This window comes from Schistocerca gregaria, chromosome 6, assembly GCF_023897955.1.
Source record: "Schistocerca gregaria isolate iqSchGreg1 chromosome 6, iqSchGreg1.2, whole genome shotgun sequence".
NCBI lineage: Eukaryota > Metazoa > Arthropoda > Insecta > Orthoptera > Acrididae > Schistocerca > Schistocerca gregaria.
Genome location: NC_064925.1, coordinates 185,176,550 through 185,202,445, shown reverse-complemented (window position 1 = coordinate 185,202,445; position 25,896 = coordinate 185,176,550). Strand labels below are relative to the sequence as shown.

The following is a 25,896-nucleotide window of genomic DNA, read 5'->3' as shown; positions in this document are numbered from 1 at the left end:
AGTTACATTTCCTTAAGATTCTTACAATGAATCTGAGTCTTGTGTCTGCTTTTCCCACTTTTGTTTTATATGGTCATTCCACTTAAGGTCGCTTTGGATAGTTACACCTAGACATTTTATGACAGACACTGTCTCCAGCTGTTTGTCATCAATAGTGTAGCTGTACAGTAGTGGATTTCTTTACCTATGTATGTTTCATTTGACATGATAGCAGTAAACGAAGAGAAAACAGCAAAATCATTTTTAGCACCCATCTTTCTGCAGAGTCTGATAGATAAAACATATGTGTTCAAGGGTAGGTAAGACATGTTATTTGGTCTTAAGTGTGCTAAAGTGCAGTGCCATGCCTCTTCACACAGCACTCTTCTATTGCATGTCACTGTATTTCAATCTGTGGAATTGAAAAGTGTATTTAAATCTTGCAATTAATACTGGATGGGATTATTTGTAATCGGAAGAACAAGAACTCTTCAGAAAATTTCACTCTTTATTGCCTGTTAGCTAATAACTTGCTATTTTGTGTGACATAAAATTAAATATAAGTTACATAAAACCAAGAGCCAAGCAAGACAGTACACATTTCTTCAATCCTTAACTCCTCACATATTTTTTCTCTAATCTTGCTACGACTTTAAATGGCATGCTTTCCTTTCTGTGAAAGAATTTATTACCTCATCAAGGTTAGTCAAACATTCTGATACATGAAAAATTGAAATGTCGTTGTCTAATACTAAAAAAGCTGTTAATACAAATAGTACCCAAGACTGGTGTGGTTTCTCGATCTTTGTTACATCTATTTTCTCACTGTCTGCTAGATAAAGCAAAATAGGCCTTTCTAATATTCCTGCAATTGTAACACACACCAAATAAATGAGACTGTTTTGGCACAACTGGTCATTTTTATAACACAACAGACTATAACTCACAAAGTACCAATATCAAACGCCTATTAGGCCTACTACAAACAAAAAGCTTTATGTTAGGAAATAGTTTCACATTTCATTCATATGCTCCAGTTTCTCAAGCATAAGATCAAAATTTGGAATCATCATATTCTTCCACAATTTGTGTGATGTCCCCATTTCTTCTCCTTCCTCGTTCTAACAAACAATCTCGTCATCGCTCATTCTGTAACCATTCCTGCCTCTGTCAAAACTTATTGGACGGTTAACTTCATTAACTTCCAGAATCACGAGTTTCGTTATCCTGCGGTTATTCTTTGGTTAGGCATTGTTACATGTTCATACAATGGATTTTACACACTGCTTCCAGAATACAACTGAAGCAGCTGCTAGCCAGGAACTGTACAACTGGCCCTTACTAGTTTAGCAAGCTGACCAAAAATTTTCTGTCAAAATTTCATTTTCTTGAATACACCAAGAAGATAATATGTAATCTTTCTTACCTGTTATTCCTGTTAGTCATTTATTTCCACTCTGGTAGTCTAAATCTACCAATGTTGCTACTTATTATAACAATGCTGATCATTCGCAAATCCAATAAACCACATAATCAGACAGAGATTGGTATTCATCCGATCGGATTTACTCCGATTAGCTTGTATGGCCCCGTCCCCTTTTGTTTCCAGGAAAGTTTATTTCTACATGCGACGAAGATTCCCCTGACAGAGACATCAAATACACTATGCATGCATTCAAAAATCAACTTGTGGTTCATTCAGAAAACAACTTAAAATGGGTTCAGAAACCAGCAGTGATGTGCTTCAAAATCATATGAGTAATCAATAGACCAATGTGCACTGGAGGCTAAGTGCTTTGTGAAACAAGTTTGTTTTTTAACTTCAAGAATATGAATTTGGTGCCCCCCCCCCCCCCCCCCCCACCCTCACCCGAAATTGCCACCCAGGTCAGATATCTCAATTTGCTCCCCTCCCGTTGATATGACAGCTTGGGCGTGTCAGTAAAATTTTTACCAGTATCATCTAGCTGCTGGCTACGACATCTAATGCAGCCAACAGCCATATTTCTGTGGCCAGAAGTGGGAGAAGGTACCACTCATATGCGACTCTGCTGTGCATGCACATGAGCCTGCTTGTAACTATTAAAACAAATCTAATGTAAGCAGTTGTGACAACACACTCATTGGAGGCAATTTGTTGTTATGAAGCATTGCACAGTCTTCCTAATGCCTTTGACACATTGTTGGTAGATGCTTGTATGAGCACTGTGTTTTGTTGCTGTATATGGTGCATTACCTTTGCTATTTGTTTTATTTTTGTTTTTCTCACATTCATGACTTATTTCTTAAGTATTATTCTGCAGTAGTGAGATACAGTAATAGGAGTATTGGTTCTTGCCAGTCAAAAATAAAAAAACTTAACTGAAAACAGAGACAATGAAAAATTTCCCATGTTTTCCGCAGTATTCTGGTGGATGAAAAAATTCCCAGTTTTTTCCCGGATCTCCTGGTTGTCCTGGGTCATATACACCCTGTGAAATACAGTGAAAACTTCTGGAATAGATCTCAGATGTTTGTTTTTCACCTGCACCCAACAGCAGTATAGCATGGTGACATAACACTAATGCAGTGACTTCTAGCATATATATTGATAAAAAGGCAGCTTTTCCCAAAATACAGCTGATGTGATCAGTGTATAGCAAATAGAGTGACAGCAGCTTCCACTCAGGATTAATTAATAGTTATACCTTGTACGTCCTTCAACACTGTGAATTAATTTTACCATACATACAGAAGTTCTGCTTGGAGTCTGTTGGCAGAATCTGGAACGCGCCGTACCTCTACCGACTGCAGCCAACACAGGTTACTCCATTTGCTATGTGTGGCATCACAATTAACAGGACGTGTTCCAACAGTTATTGGTATAAATACGTATTATATGTTAAGGAAAACTTGTGCGTGTATACATGCTTTCATGAAACCTGCTGTATTCAAACTACAGCAAGCAACAACTCAAAGCACAAATGGCGGGTGTTGGCAACACTGCAAAATGCTCCACTTCGACCACTCAGCACAATGAACAAAGTTCATGAGCAATACACAAGAAGTCACTGTGCTTGCATCACCAGAGTATACTGCATGGCCACTGACTACAGACGAAAAACACACACCCTCTCATGTTACTATTCCTTCGTCTTTCTCAGTACTTCACAGTTTTCCATTTAATTCACCATGTTCATGAATTTTTGCTTTCTTCTGGATTAGCACAAAAGAAAGAGCTCTCAAAAGCAAGTGTTTTGATACATAATTTGTGGTAATAGCATGTTGGAAAATAGCTCAATTACATTGTGACACAGATACCAACTTCAATTTTTTGACGAGTTTTTATTTGCTGTTACACATCTATGATTTTTAAAGAATGGATTAAATTCATTACCAGAATTATTGTACAAATATTGTATTGTGCATTTAATTTCATTCACTTCTATAGATATTATACAAAGTATTGGAAAGGAATATAAGTTTTAATCATATATGCCAATTACATATGTTTTTGCTCATATTTTGGGGGTTTTTAACGTTTTCCTCAATTCTGCATTTTCCTCAAGTTTGTGTTTTTTAAGTCTGGACCACATGAAAATGTTAATAGGAGTTTTATTGTAGGAGGTTAACACTATGGAGGCAGTTCAGACTTTGTTGGAGATGGCACAAATGCAGGCAGATAACACAGACTTAAGAGAGGACAGATTTTCGTCCAGTTTATCAGTACCCATCCCACATGCCAGTACTGTTACCCAAGCTTATTCTTTTTCTGGATAGGCAGGAGAGGACGTGTGTCTATAGACAACCTACTGTCAATTCCAAAACTGAAATGTTGGTTGGAGCTGCATGGGGCTACATTACGTTTAGTGGGAAATACGAAAGACATGCAGTGTATTACAAGAGGTAATAAACGTTCAGGTATTTGAGGTTCTGAAGAAAGGCTTGCTGCTGTGTTATAAGAGGAAGAAAGTTGTTTGTATTATAGGGAGAAGTTAAACAGTGTATCACAAAGAGAAAGTGAATCCACTGAAGGTTCCAAGGACAGGACAATAAGCATAACACTTTGGAGACAGGCCTCTTAAAAGAATACCAGGTCTAGGAAACTGCCCATTAATGCTGTTATTTAAGGTGTTACTGGCACAAATGGTAATTGATGTATCTTCAAGAATAATACATACTAAAAAAGGACTAAGCTTCAAAATTTATTTTTTGAATTTACTTTAGGTCTTTGATAGATCACAGATTTGAAAATAATGAGAGAGTCCACAATTATGCAGAATTGCAGAAAACTGCGAAATGACTACATGCACGAAATTAAATCAATGAGATCATATTGGCTCAGCCATTCACGACAAGTCGGCCACGGTGGCCGTGCGGTTCTAGGTGCTTCAGTCCAGAACCGCGGGAGTGCTATGGTCGCAGGTTCGAATCCTGCCTCGGGCATGGATGTATGTGATGTCCTTAGGTTAGTTAGGTTTAAGTAGTTCTAAGTTCTAGGGGACTGATGACCTGAGATGTTAAGTCCCATAGTACTCAGAGCCATTTGAATCATTTGAACCAATCACGACAGCAGTTGATATGTTCACTAATGTTTCTTTTAAAATAATTCTAGAAATTGGCAACAGAAGGCAGCACTTGTCAGGGGTCAGGTAGCAATCTGTGCATTGTTCTCATGTGAAATGAGTCCAGTTTACTCGCATCTTGAGAAAATTGCGGTCCAACCTATTCTTTTATGTGATCTTTCAAAAACAAAGTTGTGGCCTGATCTGTAATTGGACTTGATCTTCAAAGTGTTAATGTCATATGTGTGAGGTGATGCAAAGTGATGATACTTGTAAGGTCCTACTGCAGAAGGTGGTACAGACTGTTGGATGCATTTCTGCCTAGGTTGCCACCCAATGTATCAAGACAGGTATGGGCAGAGTTTCCAAAAGACATAGCTGACTCATAGTAATGGCAACAACATTGGACGAGATAGAGACAGAGACCCAAGACTGTGATAAAATGGGGATTTTTTTCGCTAATGTCAAGTGCTACCACTACAGGCAGTCAAGCTACATAGGACAAGACTGCTGGCAGTTGTAGTTTACGAAGTGTGGGAGAGTAGGGCATTGAGAACGAGGCTGAAGCAGAATAATGGACACGATAAAAAGTGATGGAATGGGGATGGCAACCTACTGATAAATGGCAATGGGGCTCCTGAGCCACCGAGCGGGGCTCCCAGTAAATTTTAGTGCAATCAAAATATGTGCAGAGATAAAATTTTGTTTAATTTGCTTAATTAATAGTTGGAAGGGAAGACAAGTTTCTATTGGACACAGATGTGCAGATGTCTGTGGCAAGTTTGGACCTCATGAGGCCCACGATACAAGTTACGTGGACTGGATGGTTGTTATGCGCATTCACTAAGATCAACAATACAGAGCTTTCAGATGGAGACAAAACATTTCCAAGGATGAATGGACGTTTTGCCTTGTACAGGTGATGATTACTGTGCACCCTTAGGGCTAAATTTTCCTATATAAACATCTTGCTAAAACTGACATTGGGCAGTGTACAATAGAACTCGATTGGACATTGTTTCACATGGGGGGAAACTGGTACTGTGCCACATTACTGAAATGTTTAGCCCTGGGATTCTGTGTAGCTCCAAATTGAATAAGTAAGATGTGCTACTTGCTTTCAGAACAAGAGCTTTTATTTCACACCAAAGAGAAAAAGAGTCATACACAGTTATTATAATATATAATTCTGCTGTGCCACAGCATCCTCCCCACTGTAGGAAACCTCCAGTGGTATAACCAGCTCGATGACCTGATAATCTCTCTTGGTGCTGTAGTAGTGAGAATAATAATCTAAAAACTCCATCCCAGCCAGTTAGTAAGGCTTTTACCCTCTCCCACATACATCAGGGCAAAGCATCTCCTCGGAGAAGTACCATGTCAACAATTCTAATCTTCTGGCTTTCAGGACTCCAACCCACTCAGTTAAGTAGTAAGTCTCCCCTGTGCCAGGAAGTGAGTTGTTGTGAGCACTTTGTCATCAGTATGGGCAAAGATCTCAAATTGATTGTGGCTTTGGTGCCTACAAGAACAGTTTGAAGTCTCTACTCATTCGGACTGCCTCTTCTTGTCCAGACTGCTTCACTTGAGTGCTTTACGAAGGTGTCATTTTACTGAATCATCAGCCTCCCCACCAAGCTTAACATAGGACAATCAACTTCCAGGCACAGGGGCCTGCTTGTATCCAGACTAGGGCCCTACAGGAATTAGTCCAAACCGCTGTACTGCCAATGTCACAGCTGGCATCATTCAAGTATTAAAGCATTGCCAATGTCACAGTTGATATCATCGCAGTTAATAATGAAACAGTCTCCTTGCCAACAATGTAGATAGCAATCTGTTACTCTCTTGAGGGACGCTAAACTGTTTTTACGGCATATTAGGAGTGTATGCAGCTTCCATGTGACATACAAGCCGACACAATATACTCAGTCAGAAGTACAGCAAAAAATGAAAACACATCTACTTCTATTCTCAGAGGCTGAGAGCCACCTGGATACAGATATATTAGACAGATACAGAAGCAATGGCCACACTCGCCTTTCGAGAAAAGCTGATGTGGCAGGATTTCGTTGCAACACAATCCCAATAGGCAATTGTCTTCGACTAAAATCTTCCAGGAGTTGGATACTGATGAGATTAAATCCAGAGGATCATAAGGCTTGCATTACCTTGTAACAATTTTTTTTTTAATTTGCTATCATGTCTAATGCTTTGCCAATGATAGCCATTAGTTGTCTTTCACCGTAACGTTCACTTTTATGTCTTGTCCATGGGCCATCCATGTTTCTTTCAAGCAGGGTGAATTTGCGTCAATGAGACCACTTCATAGGAGAAAGGCACCAATCTTTCTTGTCCTTTGGTTCCAGGCACAAAATCATCTGTATCTTTATTCTTATGCATACTACAGGTCTAAAGTTTTCAATTACCTATCACGACAATGGATTTTTTGAATATTCTACCGTATCATTATTCCAATAACAAGAAAAAGTATAAATGTGTGAAGACCATGCACCTCTGTCGTGTACTTGTCTGGTTGTTCCCCAGAGGTTTGCTGATGAATATTCACAATAATACTGATGTACATTTAACTAATACGGTTCAATTCGAATAAACCTAATTCCTTCAGCTGCCTGTGTAGCAATCAGTTCACATTAATTTACAATACACTGTGTGCCTGTAGCAGTGTGTTTGTATAGTTGATCAGGTTTATACCATATTACCTCCTGAAGGAGACGAGGTACTGGCAGAAGTAAAGCTGTGAGTACCGGGCGTGAGTCGTGCTTCGGTAGCTCAGATGGTAGAGCACTTGCCGGCGAAAGGCAAAGCTCCCGAGTTCGAGTCTCAGTCGGGCACACAGTTTTAATCTGCCAGGAAGTTTCATATCAGCGCACACTCCGCAGCAGAGTGAAAATCTCAGTCTGCATATTACCTTCTAACGGGAGGCTACAGAGGCAGCGTGGCTCCATACTGCAGCAGAGGACTTCCAATGACTTGTTAAGTCCAGGGCATATCAAGCTGCTGCACTACGTTGGGCAAATGGGGTCAGACATGATATTAGGAGCTATCGCAGGACTTTTGTCTGCTCAGTGTGAAAGAAAATTACATACTTGGCATGAAACAGTCCCTTTCTGACGCTGTGAATGTAATGTTGCTCATTATACTTTTATATGACTGATTGCACATTTACTCCTCCTTATTAGCAAAGATGGGAATGTTGCTCACATAAATTTTTCTACTTGTTGCCCGTAGCAGACCTTTCCCCAGTTTCAGCATCAAAATATTCATTGTAGCTGGAAGCTGAATGAGTAAGACGTGCCGCTTGCTTTTGCAACAACAAGAACTTTTATTCTATAAAATGAGAAAAAGATTCATACAAAGACATTATAATACATAATTCTACTGCACCGTGACACATGCTGCAAAGGGAGTCAGTTACACTGTGCTCAAGGCCACTAAAGGTTAAATCACACAATGAAGTATCCCAAGTTCTAGGGAAAATACTGTGGGCGAATGCGGGAATTATTTTGCTGCTAATTGCGATATATGTGGTTGAGCCACAAAAGAGAGTGATACGTCAGATACAGCATGGTGTTTTGCATGCAGGACTGTTTTACATATACAGGAATTATATGGTGAGCAAGTGGTGCCCTTTAGAGTATATAATTTTGTGATAGAAATAAAATAGAAAGAAACTTCCACATGGGAAAAATATATTAAAAACAAAGATTCCAAGACTTACCAAGTGGGAAAGCGCCGGCAGACAGGCACAATGAACAAAACACAAAAACACACACACAGAATTACTAGCTTTCGCAATCGATGGTTGGTTCTTCAGGAAAGAGGGAAGGAGAGGGAAAGACGTAAGGATGTGGGTTTTCAGGGAGAGGGTAAGGAGTCATTCCAATCCTGGGAGCGGAAAGACTTCCCTTAGGGGGAAAAAAAGGACAGGTGTACACTCGCGCGCGCACACACCCACGCACGCACGCGACACACACACACACACACACACACACACACACACACACACACACACACACACACACACACACACACACACATATATATGTGTGGATGGATGTGTGTGTGTGTGTGTGTGTGTGTGTGTGTGAGTGTGTGAGTGTAAACCTGTCCTTTTTTCCCCCTAAGGGAAGTCTTTCCACTCCTGGGATTGGAATCACTCCTTACTCTCTCCCTTAAAACCCACATCCTTTCGTCTTTCCCTCTCCTTCCCTCTTTCCTGAAGAAGCAACCATCGGTTGCGAAAGCTAGTAATTCTGTGTGTGTGTTTGTGTGTTTTGTTCATTGTGCCTGTCTGCCGACGCTTTCCCGTTTGGTAAGTCTTGGAATCTTTGTTTTTAATATAATTTTGTGATAGAATACACAGACTATTCTAAAGGCTTGTGGGTTACCAGTTTGGAGATAAATTATCTGGGTAGTATAAATTTGGACCCTACGAGTAAGCTAGCTGCCAGATTAAGTGCATTATGAGAAAACATAAAACACTTGGAAGTAATAGAAAAAATTAGTACTGGAAGAGGATATTATGGGGCTTGAGGGCCTGTTTAACTCATGTGGGTCTTCGCCAGTGACCCCAATGATGCAGCACAGAATCCCAATCAGAAATCGACCACATGGGTATTGTTCAAGTCATACCACATACATAATCACCCACAAACTGGTGATGGAGGAGTTTATTAATCAAATTATTATTGAGAATAGTACGAGTCTTTGGGGAACATCAGGGTGAGCATCCAAAAAAAGAGTATGGATAGCACGAAAGCTCATCAGCTTTGCTGTGATTACAGATATCTTAAGAGTTGTACAATAAGATGCTTATTCAATCACAAATATATAGGATATTTGGATTATTTGGGCAGTGCACGTACTTTTTCACCCCAGATCTGGGTATTGCATATCAGTAGTCAGAAGTAGCCTCAGAGGACCAGCTGAAAATGATGTATATGGTTCCTTCAGCACACCACCAATCTTGTCGTATGATAGTTGGCTAAAGAATGCAACAGATACATTTCACCATTTGTTAGATGGAGTGTATGGTATATTGGGATGACATAACTATCTATGAAAAGGAAGTGGAGGAACAACTGAGGCTGCTAATGAAGGTGTTTAAAATGACACATGCCGCACAATCAACACTCAGAGTACTGGGAAGTGTCACTTCACATCACATGAAGTGTACAATGTTTAGGATAGGTGGCTAGTCGTGGTGAAATCCGGACGTAGCCTAGATTACTAAATACTGCACAGGATTTTCCAACACCTTACATGGAGAAGGAGTTACTGTCTTTCATGGGTTTAACATATTATTATAAAACGTTTGTTCCAAAACTTACAGAAATAGTACAATCTCTCAGCCACTTAACGGAAAAAGGAGTGAAGTTCTATTAAACATTAGAGAGCAGAGACATGGTAGATAATTAAAAGAATTGTTGACAACTGGTCTAGTGCTGATTTTTTGCAAATTATCAGGGTCATTCAATGATCCAGAGGTTGTACAATGAAAACCACTGAAGGAATCATAATTCCATTGCCTGCAGAAGAAGCTGTGGTCCATATTAGAGCAGCAAGGCCCAAAACGTGCCACTAGGGGTCATGGGCACACATCCATATGACAATAAAGCAAGCTCATGCACTTGTAGCCAGTCCATTGAACTCACTAACACTGAAAACAGAGGAATGGAGGCTTTGAAAGAAGATCAAAGGGGTATAAGTGCATTTCCTTAGCACCGGAGGAGTGCGGGCAATGGAAATTAATTAAGGAATGGCGCAAGTGTGTGGAGAGAACTTCATGTCTATTGCAAATGTCAAGGTGCGGCACAAGACTTTCAGGGAACTATGTATGCCACTGGCTGATGAAACACGAACTAGATGCCACACCGGATTATGGATACTACTCTCCAGCAGGCGGTGGCCCTTGTTGCTGAAGACCAGTAACAGTGGCAACCACTGCCTGCAGAGATCAGACTGAGTGTTGTAGTTTAATCATTTCTAACTAAAGGGGAAGCATTCGCAGAAACTGAAAAACAGATTATGTCTGTTTCAGTACCTTGAGTCATAGAAACATTTATGGAAATTAAAATGGGAGACTGTTACTGACTGGCTGCTTGTAGAGAGTGGATTTAAATCTGCAATGGTTTCTAATAGGGAACAACTCCAGGAGTTGTCATGTTTTATAAATAAATTTGTGACAGATCTGGAATAATGCTGAACCAAACTTTGCTGAAAACTTTTAACTATTCCATTTATAATTAAGATGGGAAGCTCAAAGTTTGAAGTTTCAAAATAATTATGGAGGGAAAAAGTGAGCTAGAGAGAGAGAGAGAAGGAAATAAAGAGCTAAGCCTGATTATTTCTGAGTATGATATGGGGTTATAATTTAGAGATACATGAGATGAAAACAGATGGAGGTATATTTTACTATTGTCATGAGGACCAAGGTAAGAAAGGTCCTAATGAAATGTGTGCCCTTCTATGCCATTAGACTGAATACTTTGATCCCATGAGAGAACTCCACTTGTTCAGTGATGCACACTGAGACCAAAACTGCAATTGTACAGTCATAAAAATGTTTCTGTTCTTAACAAACAATGGCAGATTTGACAAAGTCTACAACTATTTCCCCACTGAAGGGCACTCTTTCCTACCATTCGACTGTGATTTAGGTGTCGTGAAAAGGAACTTACAAATGTGTGACTGAGTATTTATTGCAAATGTTACGTATCACTAAATCCAGCCACCTTGGTTGCTTTAAAGTTTAAGCTGGAAAAACAAATGAAATATCAAATTTTGATGATGATGGATATCTTTATACAAAAAAAAAATCATTTCAGCTAAATCAATAGGAAGAAGCACTAGAAAGTGGGACAAAGCATCATTTGTTTCACTCTACTTTCTGTACTATGAGCACAGTTCAGCTAAGAAGACACAAGTCATGTATCAAATCATTCAAGTCCATATTTTTACTTTAGTGAAAGCCAGGACATATTTTCCCAACAAGAGGATTGGGTTTCCTGAAACAGAAGCATATGATGGTAAAGTTCCCACAATAAGGGGAAGAATGATGATACTGGGAAACTACTGAAGTATATTAGAGATATGTAGTATCAAGCTTTTATTATCAGCTACAGATGTAGCCTACAAAAGAAATGAATGAAAGTGACTGAAAAGTGGCTGGAACCAGTATTTGTTTCTTTTTTTAAAAAAAGCTTAGGGCATTTTTGTGAATACTTGAGAGTTATCAAGATGATATTATACACACTCAGTGATTTAGGTTTAAAAGCAATAAAAAAGTAATAAGTCAATTGTTCATCATTTAAATGTATTATGGTAATTTTTACGTATAATAGTACACCCCAGATGGACACACATTTTACATTGCATTTATTACACTCAAAATACTATCATTCATCAAGAATAAGTTTTTTATTTTCATGTAATTTAAATAAGTGCCTTACAATATGTTTCCTGCCTCCTTTATTGCTAAAGGGGTATAACTCCATATGATAAAAATCACCATATATGCTGCAAATATTTTTCGAACTAGGTAATACCAATCTTACACATTCCAGAAAATGAACTGATTCATGCAACAGAAAGAAATTTGCTGATAACATTTTAAATAAGGTTCTGGAGTGTATTTTTCTTTCTCTGGAATAATTTATCAATCATGAGTTGTTCCCTTTTTGAAATAAGTGATTCAACTGCAATGAACATTCAGTGCTCTCTCCACATTTTGTGTCACTCTTTAACACTAAGAGGACTCTCTTTAGCAAACTCCCTGGAAGGACCGCTACTGGTCATATTGTGCAGTGATGTTTTTATCTCTTTTTTCAGTTTTATTTGTTAAATTAAATCAGTACAGTGCCTTTAAATGTCACTAGGGCTTAACAATTGCCCTACCAAAATGCTATGCTTAAATTGTTCTGTGGAAATTATATCAAAGTAAAAAAAACATATTGCAAACACCATTTTGATTGAAATTAAACTTACAAATACAAATAGATACATAATTATTAAAACTGTTTGTTATCTCTATGACTTGTTCTCAATCAAAGCCCCCAACAGGCCACAAACATATATCTGTAAGGAAATAGAAAGAAAAATGGGCATAAAACTGATGTCGCAATTATGAGAAAATAACATTGTTTTTTTCTGTGTAATATTTTCAATCAAAGCCACAATCTTTACTAAAACACTTTGCACACACATACTGAATATTTCCACCACATGGACCACATGCAAATTTCTTGCACTGCAGATACATTTTTAGTTTTGTTTGAACTTCTACCTAACATTTTTTGGCACCTTCACCTTACACAGTTCAGTGGTCCCAATGAATGTATGAACAGTCTCGTTCCTTGATTGTACACCCACGAAAGAGAGTTCTTCTGCTAATTTCAATAGAAACATTCGCCAGGTAACTTTTTCTCCCATTGTCTCTCTGTAAATGAATCAAGGCATTCATTCTAGCAAGACCTAGCACGTTGAGGGGAGAAAAAAAAAAAAAAAAAAACACCATGTATAGGCCATCTGCAGCAGCCAAACTTGACAGTGAACAGCCATTACATCTGGTCCAGAATATCAACTACAAATTTTGTGGGGTTGTAGAAGCTCATCTGAACAAAAACACCAATGCGCTATAATAATACAGGGTGCTAAACTTCTGCTGATCACAACAATGCATTAACAATGCATTGACAGAGGACAGCAACTGTTCCACGAAATACAGGAAAGTGGAAAGAAAAAGAGAGAATTAGATCACAACAGTGATATAAAGTTAGACAAGCAGATGTAAATATTCATCATTGTGGCTTTAGAAAAATGAAATATAAGAAATATCATTCTAATCAAAATGACTGGCTGTCGGCCTTTAATGTAAAAATGTCTGTACTTCATTCAGTTTTTGTAATAGGTGTTTGTCTTTTAGGGAAATTATAAACCAGTCAAGTACATTACAAGTCATGAAGTGTAAGCCCCCCTAAAATAAAATGTGCACTATTTATTAAATGTTAAACAGGGATTATTGGTCAGATTGACCAGTATAGTCCTTCTAGTGTTAATAAATTTTTGTGCCCCGTACTCCTTGCGCTTAAGGAATTGGTCTACACCCCTCTGCTCCTCTTATGAAGCCTCCATTTTTTCTGTTTCCTGCTCCTCTTATGAAGCCTCCATTTTTCTGTTTCTATCATTACCGAGTGCAAGTGAGACGCAACGCATGCACATGCTCGCTCTGTCATCAGACATCACTTGGCTGTGTGCCCGCGTCCCTCTAGTGGTAAGTTTGGGGGCTCTGTGCACTTATAGGAACTATACCTTCTTCCATGTCAATGTGTTATGATCCCTCCAGTGGTTTTCATTTTACAGAGTCCAGTTCATTTCTTTTTGAGTGACCCGAATATGAAAAGGAATTCATATTGTCATGTGATGCAAGCAATCACTGTGTATGAGAAAAGTAGCAGACAGAGCAGAGTCTCATGTAGGTTAAATTAAGCAGAAAGAAATTATTCTACTACAAAGAAGAAAATGCTGAGCCTCGTATATGGTTTAACATACTTCTGATGTTATTTATATGGTAAGAAATTTACAATAATAATGGATCACACAGAACTAAAGTGGCTATTAGGGATGAAAGATTCATGAAGCTGATTAAAGAGTTGGGGATTGTAGCTCAGTGAGTTCAATTTCTGAGATTATCAATCAGCTTCAGTAGAAAGGCTGATATGTTATGAAGAGTACGTCACACTGTTACAGTCAGGCAGAAAGCGCAAGCAAAACTAACAACTTGTGTCTTGATTCCAGCGACACTTTGTGTGTGTTTGTGTGTGTGTGTGTGTGTGTGTGTGTGTGTGTGTGTGTGTGGTGAACATATCATGAAATGTTAGCAGGCCATGGAGATCAAAGAATCACAGAAAAGCATGTGGCTGAACAATACTGGTGGTATACTCATAAGCAGGATGTGAAGAACTGTGTGCCGTGAGAACAGCATGCTGAATTGAGCCATGAGCGTACTTCTGCAAAAAGATTACTGCAGGCTAATAAACCACCTGATATGATTGGTATGAATATGCTACATCCTTCTGAGCAAATAACAGCAGGAAACTGCAATTTATTGACAATCACTTTCCACACTACATGGAACAGTGTCTATCCCAAAGCAGTAAGCCATCAGGATAGCTCAGGCTATAGTAAACAAGTGGTTGAAGTTCTGTGTTCCAGAGAGACTGATTACAGATCGAAGCACTAATTTTATGTCAGAGGTAATGAAACAGCTTTGTCATCTATCATATATTCACAAGTCAAGAACAAGTGTTGAAGTCACAAGCAAGTGGGAGAACAGACTGAGTTCATCGAACAATAGGAAAGATGTTAACTAATTATGCCAACAGTAATCTGAATGATTGTGGTAAGCTTTTACCATATGTTGTCCTGGCATATAATTCAAAGGTTTATGAAAGTATAGACCTATCACTCTACAAGGTAGTATATGCCCAAAAAATATCATCACTATTCCAGGTAGTAAAGCCTAATGTAGGGAAGAATGGAGAGCAGGTACAGACTTTTGCAAGAACTTTACAGAAGTATGAAATCGAGTACAAAAAGTGAATAAAAAGGCACTGGAATGTCAGGATCAGATGGGGTGATGTAATTCTATGTTGCCTGGACACTGGGTAGGACAGTGGGTGATATTAACAAACCCTTATACCCCACAGGGAAAGACAATGTAATTATTCATTCAGGCCCACATCAAGCGACTGAGAAGAGCTCCCTGGTGAACGTGACGTTAAAACTTCCTACTTGTATAATAGTCATCAACATTTGACATCTTCATTCCTTTCGATATGTGCTGGACTATTTACCACTGTTATCTGCATCAGTCCCCAAAATAGGTGGAGGAGTTAGGAAAATGAAAGCAACACAGCAAATAGAGCCGACCTGGACTGAGTTTTAGACCTAGAGTTAAGCTGATGTAGTGGGAGAGAGAGAGAGAGTGATTGATGTTTACTTGCTTCAGGTAACACCACTAATGAAGATAGCCTGGAAGAGCATTGCATTATTGGCACTAGTGCAACCCTAGAGTGATGGAGGAGTACCTCTAGAGCAATGGAAGAGTAAATGCCTTGAAGGTACAATATCTAGAGGGTATCATCCTTTCCAATGAACAAGAATAAGTCATCATGGCAAACCACTTATGGACACTGAAACTGGCATACAGTGCCTTGGCTTTAAGGAATGAACTGCAGAGACTGGATGAAGCTTTCATGGGGTTTTACCAAGAAGCCAGATGGAACAGGGTACTGAACAAAGTGTGCAGGGAGTACCAGATGCTATATCTATTCAGAACAGCTAATGCTGCTGATATGGAGCAGGTAAACAATGGGTTGGTTTGGGTGCAGATGGAAGCAAAGGCACAGGTCATACTGGAATGGCATACCAACCAGTTTACAACTAGGGTTGTTAAATAACACTAGGCTGTTGTGAGGGCTAATGGCAGATCAGCTAGCTACACAACTACCATAGCAAATTGAATGAACTGAAATCTGAGCATGGTGATCTACTGGATACCCATTTGGTCATGGCAAGAATCCTGCACACTCTTGCTGACAGTGTGATGGATGCTCGCTTACAAGTTGGTGAGTTACAGGAAGCCATGCACCATGCAGTGCATGAACAGTTAAACTCTAACATGGCACTGTCAAGTCAGTTTCTGACCAGTCTATGGCAGGCACAAGGTGAACCACCAGCAACAAAATATCTTGTCGCTATACTACCACTTCCTTTCAGTTGAGGTCAGTGCTGACTGCAATCACCTCCATGTGCTAGTACTTTTATCAGTGACAAGTACAAATGCCAAACACGAATGGTAAGTGATTCACTTGTATCTGGTGAGACGGAGGACTGTAGGAAAATTTGTACCTGTTGGGAGAGAGGTTCATCTATGTTTACACCATACAGGAAAAAACAGTGCATTGAAGACTGCCGACAAAATGTGGCAATGATGAAGAAGACAGATTTTTGATATGCCATTTCACAGTATTCTAAACTTTCACAAAGATATAATAGACGTAGCTGTTTCTACAGGAAGACAGTTGCAGAAGGATGCCCACGTGGCATCTTTCAACAAGATCTTATTTTCAGAAGACAGGGCCTCACTGACTCAGTTGAAATTACCATCACTTGCTACGAGCAGGACCGTTGAAAGAGAACTGAGCACTTTGAAGTATGGGACAGTGAGATACAACTGAATAATACAAAATGTAACATATCAGGACTGACATTTCAGCTTCTGGCAACAATAATAGGAACTAGGTTCTGAACCGAATGTACCACTGCTGTACGTGTCCAATGATTCTTTAGAAATACAGCTAGCTAGTATAATACCCTGGATCCCACAACACTCAGTTCTCTCACAAGCTTATAACTACACACAAGGGGCACATTAGCACAGAACAGATGTTCCAACATATTCACCAGTATCGCAGCATGTATCAGCACACCGTCACGGTAATAGGAATTTCATGTTTGGGTCCCATCTTCATACTCATCCTCGTTTGCATAGTCTATGTCTATCACCAGTGGAGGACCATCCAACCTGACAACCTGAACCTGCAGTCCATTACATACCAACTGAGTGGGGCATCACTAGGATTTGAGCAGTTACGGGAGGGGGGGGGGGGGGGGTGCAGTTATGAGTGTAAAGGTCTCCTTAGACTATATGTGTGGAGTAAACAATGGGACTCAGTGGACCAAATCTTCCTAAGGGGGAAGAGTGTTGTGGCAATACCCTCCATCCAGACTTTACGAGCCATAGAGAAGCGAAAAGCTAAGCTGCCTATGGAATCTTGCTGCTGAGTGTTGGTATGTCGCTAGCACAACATGGTACAAGAACACAGTCCACCTCACTAATGAGCTGTATTCCTGCATGCCAGGTCTAACACTACACAGCAAGCCTGTCACCTACATGACCACACTACAAAACTGTGCAGACAAACCATAAATATTTGTTGTTCAGCCCAATAAACATATTGTTTCACAATACTGCCAATGCCATAAGATACTCCATACTAGCTGTCAGTCCACAGTGGACCAAGCAGATTTAACTATGTCCAATACCATCATTAGATAGCCGCTTGTCTACAAGGTCCTACCAGACCTGACAATTGTGGTTCTCGAGCCATTGCCACCATAGGAGGGCCTTCTATTGGGTATCTTCTAACAGCCTCTGAACATTTACAAGGAGACCTGGTTTTGTAAGTAAGGAAGATTATTGTTTAATGCCTTGCTGACATCAATGTCATTAGTGACAGAGCACAAACTCAGAATATTTGAAGGATGGGGACGAAAGCAGACACAATCTTTCATAGGAGCCGTCCCAGCATTTGCCAGGAGTGATTTGCAGAAATCATGGAAAACATAAATCTGGATGGTCAGATGTGGAGTTGAACTGTTGTCGCCCTGAATGAAAGTCCAGTGTATTTATCACTGTGCCACCTCACTTGGACCTGGGTTTGGAGCCAGCATATCAGGATGCCTGACCGACAGCTGGGAGTGGCCGGATGTTCAGCATATATTGCCTCCTACTGGAGCCTTGATATCAGCCCGATGTCTGCAAGGCTGTACTACCTGCAACTGCTGCTTCTCTGAAGGAACACACAGCCACTCCCAAGTATTCACTATTCGCTCTCCCACAGCGAAGCACGCTGACGTATGTTAAGCTGAGGTAGTAACTGCTGCCTGGAAGACCACACACACAACCAAGCCTCTGTCACTAACCTCTGTACGAATAAAGAAGGTTATTGCTAATTGACCCTCCAGATTCTGTGTATGCCATGGTGCCGGTGGTATGCAACCCACTGTCCTTCACATGCCATTCTGGGGCAATAACATCCCTCCTGATTTTTAATGGTGTCTGCACTGCCAACACCATTACAAAGTCAAGATTCTCTGTATCCTTTCAATCTTACTGACAGTCTACTAATTGAAACATCCTAGAGTATCAAAACAGTATGCTGGATCAGGACTGGAACCTGAGACTTTTGCCATCATGGGCAAGTGCTCTAGCGACTGAGCTATTCAAGTATGACTGATGACCGTCAATCACATCTTTGCTTCCACCAGTACCTTTTCTCCTACCTTCCAAGCTTCACACAAATTTTCCTGCACCCATTCCAGGACTAGTGTTGCTGGAAGAAGGGCTATTGCAGAAAAATAGTGCTAACACAATGTAGTAGTTGTAATGAGAATTACACTGGTCAGATTGGTATGTCCTCTCAATTGAGGTGAAAGGAACAAGGGCCACATTTCCTTAACAACTTCAAAAAGAGAACGTAGTCATGCACATCCATGAAAATAGCCATCCATTGTTGGGAACTGAGGAAAATTTCACAAATTTGCAGATAAACCTTAAAGGTAGAACACTGGAAGAATTTGAGAACATTTGTACAGCCATTCACAACCTACTCATCCGCATACTGAACAAAGATTTTTTTGATGATTCTCAAACGTGTATTGAGCTTCTGAAATGCAAGAGCATGCGTAAGTAAATTTAACAAAGTGACAAACAAGAAGTAAACAAAACATTATTTTGTTGGAGCTTGAAAGAAAACTAGTGCCAGAGTAAGACAGTTAGACACTATGATACACAGTAGGAACACTGAAAATACATTAAATGAACAGATTACAGGAGACACAAATAATGAGCCATAAATAATCAATAAATAACAAGATACTGAAAACCACAAGGGCCTACTGCACACTGTTTTCAGACACATATAGAAGTGAATATCAGACAAATTGGTGAGGCAGCTTCGGGCACATATGGAAGTGAATATCGGGCAAATCAGTGAAGCAGCTTCTCATGAATGTTCATATATATACAATGCGGGCCTACAGAACAGATAAAAATGGCCTACTATAAGATGAGCAGATGTCAGGAGCAACCTCAAAGTCAACAGTAGTGTGCTTTATGACCTTATGGTTTTCACCACATCTTTAAGATCAGTTATATTAGTATTTGGTTCGCTCTTTAATTATAGCAACACTGCTGACATTCAATACATGACAAGATTGAAGCTTCCAAACTTCCAGGCACCTCTCCAGGGATGTGCTTTACCTTTAATCATTGGTAAGAGTGTCTTTGATTTCTTGATTATGCACTTGAAGTGCTCAATCACGCTACATATGCTTGTCTCTTCTGAAGGTATAAAGGCTACACCATGTTAACAGCTACTGCCATGACACTGTCTCTGTTTATGGACTGCATATGCCAATTCACTTTATGTCATTTTACCAATTGGTTGAAAGATGTTGAAGTACATTTTAAGAAGACACAGTTACAAGGGATGCAATCGAATAATTCTTTTGATGACTGCTTGCTGCTTCAAAATATGTCAATTTTAATGCTTTTGCATTTTGAGAAGTAGCTGAGCCTACATTTTAACACTGAACACAAAACAGTAAGTAACTCACTTTGTCCATCTGACACCATCGAATCATGCTCTTCTTGTAGTGCTTGATTGTCTTCTCAGCCAAAATATTCAATAAAATATCAGTTGTGTTGAATGTGGGAGCATCTTCCTTATGGAAAAATTTGAAAACATTTGTACAGCCAACCACAACCTCCTCATCTGCATATCGAACAAAGATTTTTTTGATGATTCTCAAAAGTGTATTGAGCTTCTGAAATAAAAGAGCATGCATAAGTAAATTTAACAAAATTACAAACAAGAAGTAAACAAAACATTATTTTGTTAGAGCTTGAAAGAAAACTAGTGCCAGAGTAAGTGCAATGCACTGCACTTCCTGTGACATTCTACACTCTGTGACTTTACAGAACACGTACACTATCAAACTGCCACAGGCACTACTAGTTTCACAGCACAACCTTTCCTTTCTCAAACCACTTAACTAGTCTAAGCAAATGGTTATAAGATTATGTTTCCCCATCAACTAACCCCAAGAATATCAATGTGTTTTCAGTAACATATACTATCAATAAGGTAATGCTTAATGCCCAATACAAAAAAAAAAATACAAATTTAGTTGATTGTTGTAGAGTTTTATTAATAACATATTTTTAAAAGAGATACCGATGTATAAGTAGGATTTAGAACCTGACAATATCTTTTAGCACTGTCTACAAAAATTAATTTTGTATTTTTCACTTACTGACTAATTCAAGCTTATTTACTCTTATTATCTTCACCAACATCTTTTATAGAACTAATGGAAAAAGCTTTAGTGCAGTTCAAATATATTGCAAATATTCTAGGTACAATTCAAATAGTTTACATAGGAACCAAGAAAAATTCTTCTTCACTTTCTTCAGACTTTACTTCACACTTGTAACATATATAAGCCACTGCAGTCTTCAAACATTTGTAGCCTTTTCTTCAATGTGTGTCTTCTTGAGCTATAGTCCCAAAATTCAAGAAAAAGTCACTGTTTATTAGGTTTTCTATTAATACAGACCAGGAAGTTGAGCAGAAATAATGTGCAATCATTTACCACTAGTTTGTCCACAAGTGTACAGAAAATAGACAGCAAACACTTTCTTGTAGTCCTCTCAGTTGAATATTTCCTCACCATTTGATCAATTGTTGAATGATGTGTTTGGTGTCATTATTATAGAAATTTATGACTGTTTTCTTCTTAGTGTCAAGAGATGAAACATCTGCAGTCATGATGTTGGGATGATACAAACAGAATGTTTCAATCGAGTTTTCCACGGGGAATAAAAAAAACCAATGGTAGAATCACTGAATGCTAGAATCACTGAAAGCAAATTTGCTAGAATATAACTCTCTTCTTGAGACATCTTTCGGTTCTTGCGGTATGTTTTCTATTGGCTTCTAATGTTCTCACAAGAGTTAGCCAGTGATTGCTCAACAAATCTTTGGTCATAACATCTTATGTGTAATAGCTGTCTGTGGTGACATTGTGCCTTGAATCATGTATAGGGACTGCAATATTTCCCACAGAGAGGTGCTTGATAAGATATAATAAGACATATGTGTGGTGAGCATACTGTAAGACCTTCAGTACACACACCATCAGATTATCTGACTTGTCGCTCTAACGAAGTAGGCGAGTGTCAGTAATAGGTCTCGTGGTCTTATCGTGGCATGTTTATCTTCTGCCATTAGGTCAGACGATACAAATGCTACTTGCACACTTAGAGTAGCAGATTGACGGTGTCCAACTTTAAACAGAACGTGATTAATTTTCACACACATTTATTAAAATAATAACAAGCATAAATATTACTTAACTTGGTTCTGGATGCTATTTACAATTGACAATCTGAAGTTCCTTTGGTATTGGTATGTTAATCTTATTCTCATATATAGCTCTCATGCTTGACAAAAGTGTCTATACATTTATCTTCATCGCTATGTACAGGAATATGGTAATCTTACTAGGCGCCGACTGAAACTTGACTATAGACTGGTACAGACAAATGTAGAACTCGTGCAGACTGGTACAGACTAATGCAGACTGGTGCAGACAAATGCAGACTGACTAATCAGAGGTCTGTACACTCGTTATAATACCTCACGCGTTCATGTGTCACTGCGCGAGTGTGATCCACGAGGAGAAAAGGTTCTACGTTAGCAGTAATCTCATTGGCTGTGTTACATATTAATACGCAGATCGGAGGAAGCAGAATTTGGTCCGTCTCTATGGCAGCACCATCTCGTAGTGCGGAGACGGACGAGCGCTGTGCCTGCGCTGTTGTGCTTAGCGGGGTGTGCTCTAGTGGGAAAGTTGTGTATGCGCTGACCACGTGGAACTATGTACACAACAATATGTAAACAAGGAGGAGGGTTTATTATGACCACAGTAGAGATATTTAGAAACAAAAGAAAATGTTTCTCAATAAAAAATAATACAGTTTCTCCAACGCTAACAGGCATATGCCTGGAAGACACAGTGAAACAATGTAGTGGGCTGTGAAGACTATGGCACTGATAACCCCTAATGACTTGACTGACAGGTATGTCTCAGGGTATCAATGGAAAAGTTGTAGATCCTGCTGCAGTGGTTTCTGACCAGGCTCTGACTGGTGGATTCCTAAGAGCTGGCACACGAACAGCCCCAGAGCTACGATGGAGCAAACTGCCAAAATGTTGGTTTGCGCCACCCTATGTTGCCAGGGTGCAGAGGAATTCGTGCCAATCCAGTTCTGCACAGGTGACTTGGCGGAAGAAATAGGTCCATGGCACAGAAGCCTTCTGGTGGCACTTGTGCCATCTGTCATCCTTGTTGTGATCAACACAGGTTGGGTACATGGCAGGAATGACCAGGCATTTGAAGGGAGACTTACCCCAGAGCAATGACAACATTTCACAGATAACAGTGTACCTCCAAGCACAATAGTATCTTGGCAGTAATTCATTCATTTTATCAAATATTTCTCGTATTTCAGCATGTTCCCTGCGCGTGTTTCACATCTTTCTATTATTAAATCTTACTGTTCTTGTAAGCTACTGGAATCTAGTTCAGCTCTTGGTAGCAGTACAAACAAACATTAGAAAAGTCTTATAAAAAATTTATAAAAGGTGACCTACCATCATTCCCCTCCCTGCCCCAAAATAATAAGTAGCCCTATACGTGTTATGAATTCAAGTCTGTCTTTTTCAAATGATCCTCTTCCTGTTGCTACTTTACCTTCATTTCTAATGCCTTCTCATTCTTTTGCTACATTTTACAATACTGGCATTGTAATATGAGGTGCTTTGGACATATAAACTTTCCCAGTGCTTGTAACATATTTGTCTTCCTTCACTAGCTGCATCATCATCATCAACTGCAGGTGCCTGGGGTTCATCTCCGTAGTTTGTTTGTACTTTATCACTGTCCGCATCCTTGGACACAATACATTCCTCTTCAGCTTCATTCTGTAGTGATTGTTCACTAACATGTAACAGTGTGCAAGACATGACTCAGCAGCAGTATTACTGACCCTGCTTTATTTTTTGCCTTTTGAGAATTCTGTTACTGATTTTCTTGTTACTGAATTATCGGATTGTAGTTTACATGCACATATGCAATTAAACGTTGCAATAAAGTTAATTTATTGCCAACTGCAACATTTTTGGCGCCCCTGATGCAATCTTAGATGCCAACTGACACAATCTCAGGTGACAATCAAAGTCAACTGATATGATATTCTTACTGTTCAATTCCAAACATCAAATGTAAACCAACCAGGGGAGCCATGTGCCATCTGTTTACTATACTCCATATGTCAAGAGAAGAGCTCTGACAGCTGGCAGCACAATTTCCAATATTTGACACGGACGGGCAGCGAGCCTTTGGCCCGCGGCAACACTCAACTCCTTCAGAACCTAACAATGCCATGTCATTCATTGCAGCATTCCTGTGTGATCAGCATTCTGCTGACTGATGTAGTCCTTGATGGAACATTTTTCACATGCACTACCAGTGTTTGTCACCTTACACAAACACATACACAGATTTCGATTTATTTCATACCAGTTTGATATCTTTTGACATGTAAATAAGATCCTGTACTTGATTGTATAACAATGAAATAAAAATCATTACCATCAAACAGCAGTATCATAATTTTAAAAAATTACCATGACCATGGTTCCAGCCAAAATAAAAATTACAAACGATCAGATTTTTAATATTAACAAGGTAAAGCAAACTGCAGAATGTTACGTGAAAAATATCTAATTTTTCATGTGGGAGAAAAGAAACCCTAAGATTATTGTCATCCGATTGGTCATCTCTCATCACGACCACATAGTCTTCAGTATCTTCGCTGCTGCTGTCCTCATCACCTGATACAGAAATTGCAATATTATGAATGGATTCTTCTCTTACATCTTCTTCTATATTTAATCTTGTAATCTCTTTCCACATGTGGTTCACAATGTTCTTCCAATCTCATTTATCAGCCTTACAGCCTCATTTACCAGCCTTTCTATGTATCGCAAAGTAAAGGTTTTGTTTCGTTCTGCAACATCTGCTTTTATTTGAGCCCAGATGAGTTCAATCGAGTTGTAATGGCAATGGCACAGTGGAAGATGAATAACTTTGTGGCCATGGTTCTCTGCTAATGTATCAATCACATAATGCACCTTCTGTACCTTGTATCATTTCACTAATTCCAGAAGTTCCGCTTTCCACATACTCTGTTCAAAGCCTATTATCTTTCAACCAGCTATCTTGCCTCTCCTTGCAGCAGCCGTTTGTGTCTTATTTAATTGTACAGAATGGTACAGTGCATTGTCCATTACAAAAACACTACCAGAACTGACGTTTGATAGCAAACGAGTAATGAACCAGTCTTTCAATTTATCTGCATTCATCTCCTTATGATAGTCAACAGTTATTTATGACTAAAACATCATCGTAGCACTGGACACAAAACCTTTCATAGAGCCACCGTGAAATATTATTAGTCGCCCTCCCTTACCAGTTGGCACACTCATAGTTCCATGGTGCGTGCTGTCTGTCCATGTGATCGAACATGCATGATGCACGCTGACCCATGTTTTGTCAACCCATATTACATTTTCGATGATGTAAATAAAATAGAAAGAAACTTCCACATGGGAAAAATATATTAAAAACAAAGATTCCAAGACTTACCAAGCGGGAAAGCGCCGGCAGACAGGCACATGAACAAAACACACAAACACACACACAGAATTACGAGCTTTCGCAACTGGCAGTTGCTTCGTCAGGAAAGAGGGAAGGAGAGGGAAAAATGAAAGGATGTGGGTTTTAAGGGAGAGGGTAAGGAGTCATTCCAATCCCGGGAGCGGAAAGACTTCCCTTAGGGGAAAAAAAGGATAGGTGTACACTCGCGCGCGCACACACACACACACACACACACACACACACACACACACACACACACACACATCCACACATACACAGACACAAGTAGACATCCTTTCATTTTTCCCTCTCCTTCCCTCTTTTCTGACGAAGCAACTGCCAGTTGCGAAAGCTCGTAATTCTGTGTGTGTGTTTGTGTGTTTTGTTCATGTGCCTGTCTGCCGGCGCTTTCCCGCTTGGTAAGTCTTGGAATCTTTGTTTTTAACATATTACATTTTCCGTATTCACTGCTCACAACTCGCGCAGGATATGACATCTACAAGCTACAATGTCTCCGTGTTCCATTAGTACCTTTCGCCCTGAGACCTTTTTCCAACGGAAGCCAATTTTTTTCAAAACATTGGAGAGACTAGTCATTCTGCCTGTGAACAAACCACTGTCCAACAGTAATGCCGTCAACTTTTTAAGTGTCGGATACTCCTTCCTGCTGTAGTACAAATGTATGTGTTGCCTGATAGCACTTTCACCAAAGTTTTCT

The 25,896-nt window shown here is 39.5% G+C and overlaps 1 protein-coding gene across 1 annotated transcript in view; it reads right to left on the bottom strand.

Annotated features, from left to right (window-relative positions):
• Positions 1-25,896, bottom strand: part of LOC126278621 (cohesin subunit SA-2-like) — a 379,668-nt gene that overhangs the window by 178,343 nt on the left and 175,429 nt on the right. Inside the window, exon 10 of the mRNA XM_049978860.1 lies at positions 20,010-20,219. Within this exon, the coding sequence (XP_049834817.1) occupies positions 20,010-20,219 (210 nt within the window). The remainder of the gene's footprint in view (positions 1-20,009; positions 20,220-25,896) is intronic.